Here is a 7,379-nt window from a genome sequence, read left to right on the forward strand (position 1 = left end):
ATAAATACATAAAAATATAAAAAATGTACTGAATTTTCGTATTTTTTTTTTTATATTTTGGGCATTTAATGAATTTTTAAAAGGTTTTCTTCACAATTTTTTTACTTTTTAGATACATCTAAGTTAGGTATGTCTAAAAATTTTAAAAATTGCTTAAAATATTAAAAAAAATCATTAAAAACAAAAAAATACGAAAAATAATAAAGTAGAATTTTCTGAAAAGTATTTTTTGAAAAGTGAAACCAAGCATTATCAATACTATTTTGGTTAACTGGCCAGACGACCGGAGGACGTCTAGGAGGATTCAAAAAACTCACTGCTCTCCAAACATGATATGAAATGAGTTTTGAAATGTGACATTGGAATCAATTTTTAAAAATTTAAACCAAACAAAGCATTGAAAAATGCACTGGAATCATGTTTTCAGAACTGCTCTGAACACAGTCTTTATTTTTATAAATTACTTATGGGTCATCATTTCATCTGAAGATCTGCAACTCTGTTGAAGCCCACTTGCCCAAACCTTGGGTAGGGTGGCCCATTGGCCCACACATGGGCTTGGCTGACAAACTCATTTGGGCCAAGCCTGTTGGGTAAGGTTGGGGTTTTTAGTTTTAGCCTGTGGCCACAAGTGCATAAAAAAAGAAAAAAAAAAAAAAAACCTTGGACACACATAGCCCACAGGTGAGATTGGGTTCCATTTTTGCAAGTTGGGCATATCTACCCTTAAGACTACTAACCCACAAGTCATTGAATCTTCAATCTGTTTCTGTAATATGGAAATTATCTAAATTACCAACAAAATCAACATTTCAAGGGAAATTTTTTAACATAATTTAAGATGTGAAAATACAAGAACTCTGATCTGAAAAATTAACTGAAAATGCATTTGAATTTCCTCCTTTAAAAAGCAAACACAAATTTCAGCTGGCATCAAAAGTCCATATAATTCTGTTCCTCAAAAACAGGGCCCAACAACAAATACAAAAGAAAAGTACAGGCAGAGCAAGACATATAGTGATTCTGAATCATAAAATCATGGTGTGTTTATTCAATGTTTCAACTAGAGAAACTAAAATTTATTTCCGCTTTCCTTCAATAATTACAATTTCCAAGCATGCGCGTGCGCACACAAAATATATATATATATATATATGCATATATTACAATTTCCAAGCACAAAACAGCATAAATCAAGAATTTTTTTTTATGATTCCAGCTAAAACCTTACTACGAATTTCATGTTACCTAAATCCTAATGCCCAAAATGAACCTACCAACACTCCCCAAGCAAGAAGTTTCGGGGAAAGTAATTTCATCAACAATAAAAGTTTAAACATCTCAAACAAAGATCATCAGTGTGAATAAATGAATCTAACCCTAACCAAATATAGTACAAGTAATGTATATATAATGCTTAATCCATTACTCCATGGTACATATAGTTCAGTACATGATCACAAAGTGTTGTATATACACCCCTAATCCAGTCCCACAAACAAACATGGGCTAGAGCACTAGATGATGAAACTTTCTCAACATCACATCTAGAGGGTATTTGCCTGACAGATGACATGATCTGAAAATGAGTGAGAAACCAGTGCAACATCCTAGCAGAGAGAAAACATTGAACAATCCTGTAGATAATCCTTAGAAGTCCAAGGACAATAGTATGCAGTCTTAGTTGCACAGAGAGCCACAAATATTTTTAAAGGTTGACCTATATGCATGGTTAAGTAGCTCCTCCAACACATGAATATTCCAATGTGATTATCCAAAAAAAGTAAGTGTTGAAAAAGAGTGCAACATGAACCTGTAGTTCAGAGAGTAATCCAAACTCTAAATTGGCCTTCTATGCTAAAAACATTTCCCTTCAATTCAGCATGATTTATGCTCAGTAGTCAGTAGTGTGAAATATCAAGAAAAATGTATCTGAATCCATTATTTTCAGTAAATGGTTGGTAAAGAATTGCATTGTAAGTTGTAGCTATTAGACATGAAAAATGGGTACCACTTTTTATCTTTCAAGTTCTTATTTCCCCTACTTATTCACGTTTGGTCTTTTTAGCAAGACAAGCACCCCATGTCCAAACAAGAAAACTCCGATTCAGATAGGAAGGATATACCACTCAAGCCACGGCATGTGGTTTCCCTAGTTGCTCAATATTGCACTTCTACTCCAATAATTCTTAGTAACGACCCATTGTGAAATACCCAACATATGAAGGCAAACATTGAATTACCAGTAACAATGCCCTCAATGATCCAAGGGATATATGCAAGTAAGATTAGGCATAAAAGAAAAACAACAAAAAACAACATATTGATGTACGATCAGGTTTTGTTCAATATGTGGCTAAACCAATAACATATCTTACATACCGTTTACACTGAAAAGCTAAATCATTACATAAACATTTAAGAAAGTATGTAATATTACAAGCAACAACAGTAATATGAGTAAAAAGTTCTAGACATTAATGAAAAGTGTAGATAGATTCCCTTGCCTCTTTTCTCGACATTTCAAATACTCTTATATTACTCTCCCAATTCCTTCATTTAGGATTATACATGATTACCTCATATATATTTCCATCAAACAAAATTCTTTACTCCCAAGAATTTCTCTCTTCCGTTCAGTAAAACTAGGCTAGATGCGTAAGTAACTACGCGAAAGGAACTTGGAAGACCACATATTTCAACATCCTTCATTTGTTGGTTCTCGGGGTCATGCAAGGCCAGCTTTCCACTCTTCATTACAAGTAAAACATCCCCACCACTCATAAAGTTGAGCGGCACCGAGACCTGTGGTTCTGCAATATCAAATTGTTTCATCCAAAACCCTACCACCCCATAATCCTTCATCAACCATACTTCCCATCGGTCATTGAAGTGATAAAACAGAGATAATGAATCCCCAGAAGCCGAAACACACAAGTCCACTCGATCGAAATTACCATTGCGATTATCGGGCAGTCCTATCTCTCTAAACACCTCATTACTCATATCAAATGACATAATTGAATCATACAAAAACCCAATTCCCGGCCTTTTAAGCGCCAACCAATGCACCGAACCATTCACACAGACATTACTACACCAACAATTAGGCATATAGCACGGCGCAATAGCTTCAACTTTCCTCCAAGAATTTGCCTCCAGAGAGTAAACCAACACATCAGGAACAGCCTCTCTATCAGAATCATACAAAATTTCCACTACCTTAAACTCATTGATCTCATAAACAAACACAAACCCAACAACCATATGAGAAAAAGTATCACGAAATCGACAACTCAAGTGAGAATCAGGCAATTTCTTGAATTTCCCAACAATTGGATTCCACAAAAACAAATTACCAAAGCATGAAAAGTAATTGGTATCAAACAAACAAACTAACCCATTACTTGAACCCACAATTCTGACATACCCATTAAAGCTCTTGAATGGAAATTCAAATCTCTTGTGCTCAATCAAGGAATCACTGTCTCTGCTGCTACATACAGAGTAGAATTGCTTGGTATAGTCGATTGATTCGTAGTAGATGAAGATGTGATTGTCTTCTGAGGTTGGTTTGGAGATGGATCGAGTTTGATGGAGGGTGATGAAGTGAGGGTGTTGGATGAGAGAGAGACAGTTTTTGGAGACGAGTCTGAATTTGATGAGCGTTTTGATGGGAAGCCTTGAGAGGATGTCGAAGAGGACATCGCGTGGAAGATTGGGAAACTCCATTGACGCAATTCTTCTCTTTGATTTGCTTTCCACAAGAGTACTTGGTTCTCTCATCGTGACAACCAATATATACATATGGGCAAATTACATATAGCCTCGAGGTTAAGTAAAATTACAGATACTCCTGTGGTCTGTGGTTTGAGAAATTATAAATATTTCTCTGAAGGTATTATTTGCATAATAAATTAGGGGATAAATTATTATGAAAATATAAATCTCAGGGGGTAATTTGTTATGAAAATATAAATTTCAGGAGGATATCTGTAATTTCTAAAACTTCAAGGGTATCTGTAATTTAACTAAATCTCGAGAGAAGTATATGTAATTTGCCCTATGAATATATATATATATATATATATATATATATGATGACGACGTATTGAGACGTTGACCAGAAGAGTAAAGGTTTCTTTTTCGAAAAATGCTTCGATCCAAAGATTTTATTAAAATTTTTACCAAATATTTCATATGGGTATTTGATTGACAGGAACTCATACCATATAGATTCCACATTCAAGTGAGATATTTGGTAAAAAAGTTGATAAAAATTTTGAAGTCTGTAGTATTACTTTTCCGAATCACAGTCACTATGTTGTCATTAGGATATTCAATGGATATTTTGATCTGTTTAAATCGATCGATTCGAATTGATCTGTTATATTTTGAATAGATACGTGAAGACGAAAGTACGGTTATAGATTAATTTTTTTTAATCCACCTAATTTTGGACATATAATGAATTTAAGGTTTCTTTAACCGCAATAAAACCGTCAAACCGCAAGTACTCATAGTAATTTGTAAGATTTTATGTTTTCAAATTATTTAGATATTCTGTTTGTAGTTTCAATTGAAAAAGTGTTTAAATATTTTGTTTTCATTTGAAAATCTTTTTATCAAATGGTAAGTGTTGATATTTGATATTTTTGTATGAAAAATATAATACTTAATTTTGTCATTTTTTTTAAAAATCAAATTAAATAGTTTTTGAATATAAAAAAAATAATGAAATAGTTTTAATAATTTATGGTTTTCTTGTATATATATATATATATAAATGTTAACAAATTGTTGTATTATATTCAAATTTATAAAAGTTTAAACTGCCAAATCGATTCGTATCCATCTGTCAATTTGCCAATCCGTTCAATCCACATCAGTCAATCCGGCGGACGGATGCGAATTGATTTTTTTTCAATCTGCCAATCTGACAAACGAATGACGGATTGAAGATTCCTTAACCACAATCAAACTACGAGCACCCCTACTTGTCATATTTGTGGGGGGAGTTTTTTCCTTAACTAATTCCGATGACTAATTCTATATACACTAATTAGTACATTAACTAGTGCACTAATTGATGATATGACATAATTTAAGAAGTTTTTGGTATTTGTAATTTGTATAATGAGTGAGGTCAATAATAATTTCATAACTAGTGTTGGTATACTAGTGAGTATACTAATTGGTGCATATAACACTACTCAATTCTAATTGGATTTGTCCTAAGAAAATGCTATAGGTCTCAAATTTTCTACCAAACAAAAAATCAAATATGTTACATGGGTGTAGGGTCCACAAACCTCACACCCATGTGAGATATTTGGTCATTTATTTGATAAAAATTTGATATCTCTGACATTATCATTTGTCCTATTTTAAAAGGTGAGTTAAAAATTAATTTTTTTTAAAAATATATAAAAAATAAATAAAAAGATGATTTAATTTAAAAAAGTTAAAAAATTAACTTTTAATTCAATTGACAAATAGGCCAAACATTTGTGATTTTAGTAGGAGTAGGTTTTTTTTTTTTTTTTTTTAGATTATAGAATAAAAATAAATTTATTATTAAAAAAATGGTGTGTAAAAAAAATTAATTGGAAAAGTATAGATAAGTTTTATTTTATTTATTTATTATTTATTTAAAGATAGGGTAAATTATAATTTAACCCCTTGTGGTTTGCCTAAAAAATAAGAAGCCTCCCTATAATTTTATTTATAACACTTAAACTCCATATACTTCATACCAAAGTATTATTTTCGACAAAACTATTTGTTTAAACATAACATGTATTGCATGATCATAAATGGTGAGTGAAACAGTTTTTTCTGTCCAAAAATATATGACAAATGACCAAAACACCTTTATTGCCATATATATACACACAGAATAGTGTTATTCCCACAGTGAATGTGTGTATGTATAAATAAAATAAACAACAAAATAAAAAATAATTAATTCAAAAAATAGTTATATAAATTAAATTCCGAACCAATTGCTTATAGAAATAATAAGTCGAGACTTGTTTTGGACACAATCTCCTTAAAGTAAATTTCGCCCTCGCTCTAGTGCTTCGAGATTTACCGGCTTCTATTTCCCAGGATGCAACGACTAACACTTGATTTGCTGCACTACAAAATCAAGTTTGGCGAACCAAAACTTTGCTGTAACCCTCTCTTTTTCCTCCTTAAAAAAAAAATGCAGAACAGATGTAGAAAACAGAAATATGGAAAGGGAAGAAAAAAGACGAAAATTTGAGGAAAAAATTTAATCAAATGAATTGGTGGATGACAGGTTTTATATAGGAAAATTGGTGGCTTTTCCGAACAGGTTTCAACAGATAGAAACTTGTTCGGATAGATTCAATAGGTAGAAAACATGTTCGGTTGAATTCAACATGTAGAAAACCTATTTGGACAGAAACAGATATGTTCGGTTTGAGTGGAGTTTAAACCTGTTTGGGTGGAGGAAAAATCTGCACTAATTTATTTTGAATTTTGAAACCAAAATTAAAAAAAAATAAATAAAATATAAATATTTTTGGTCCAAAAAGAAAAGTATTGTGTTAGACTAGCCCAACCCAATCTCACACCTCGTACCCGTGTTTAAGCCCAACCCAGCCTGCCCAAACGGACGACGACGCGCCTATGTAGTTTTTGTTTTGGGTTTAATGGGTCTAGCCCACTTTACCCATAACCTCACTGAGAGGGTAATTTTGGTGAAAATTGGGCCGAGCTATGAGATGGACTTTATGGCCCAAAGTACGAAGGACTGGGTAAAAAGGTCGAAAAGTTACTTCGGCCCAAGAGAGACAGAGTTACTCCGGCTCAAGAGAAATAAAGTTACGCCGGCCCAAGAGTTGTAAAGTTACTCCGGTACGGGCAACTTGGAGTTAAGCCGGTCTCAGAGTTAGTCTGGTCATGACGTATTCTGGGTAGATCGGTCGGAACCTTGCTATTCGGTAGCTCGGTCCAATCACACTATGGGTTGAACAGGAGAGAACCAAGATAAGGAGGAATAAGAGGAAGAACCGAACTGAGGATAGTTCGGCCTACTCTGTGGCTCAGCATAACCAGTATTATTTCGGTCATATGGTAGTTCGGCCATGGTAAAAACCATCTCACTTGGTTTAAGCAGTGAGGGGGGTGTTGAAGGATAAACATTATCTTTCAAGAGTATGAATCCTAGGAGGACTCTGCATGGAGGAGGATGAGTCCTACTAGGATTGTGCCACTCAAAACCTATAAAAGCTCACAAACATCACCTGGGAGGAGGTAACATACAACTTTGCTTTCTGAATACACAGAGCTTTGTCTATTTGTCAAATTTGCTGACTTAGGCATCGAAAGGGTTTCCGGCACACACCCGC

The 7,379-nt window shown here is 33.5% G+C and overlaps 1 protein-coding gene across 1 annotated transcript; it reads right to left on the reverse strand.

The window, feature by feature from the left end:
- Positions 1–2,595: 2,595 nt before the first annotated feature.
- On the reverse strand, positions 2,596–3,732 carry LOC114314488 (F-box protein CPR1). Its single transcript, XM_082913449.1, has one exon. The coding sequence runs from the start codon at positions 3,730–3,732 to the stop codon at positions 2,596–2,598; it is 1,137 nt and encodes a 378-aa protein (XP_082769575.1).
- Positions 3,733–7,379: the final 3,647 nt, after the last annotated feature.

The sequence above is a fragment of the Camellia sinensis genome, chromosome 2 (assembly GCF_055761805.1).
Source record: "Camellia sinensis isolate YWXY chromosome 2, ASM5576180v1, whole genome shotgun sequence".
Lineage (NCBI taxonomy): Eukaryota > Viridiplantae > Streptophyta > Magnoliopsida > Ericales > Theaceae > Camellia > Camellia sinensis.

Excerpts from the sequence above, each read along its gene's own strand:
- LOC114314488 (XM_082913449.1), bottom strand. The coding sequence starts at position 3,732 with ATGGAGTTTCCCAATCTTCCACGCGATGTCCTCTTCGACATCCTCTCA.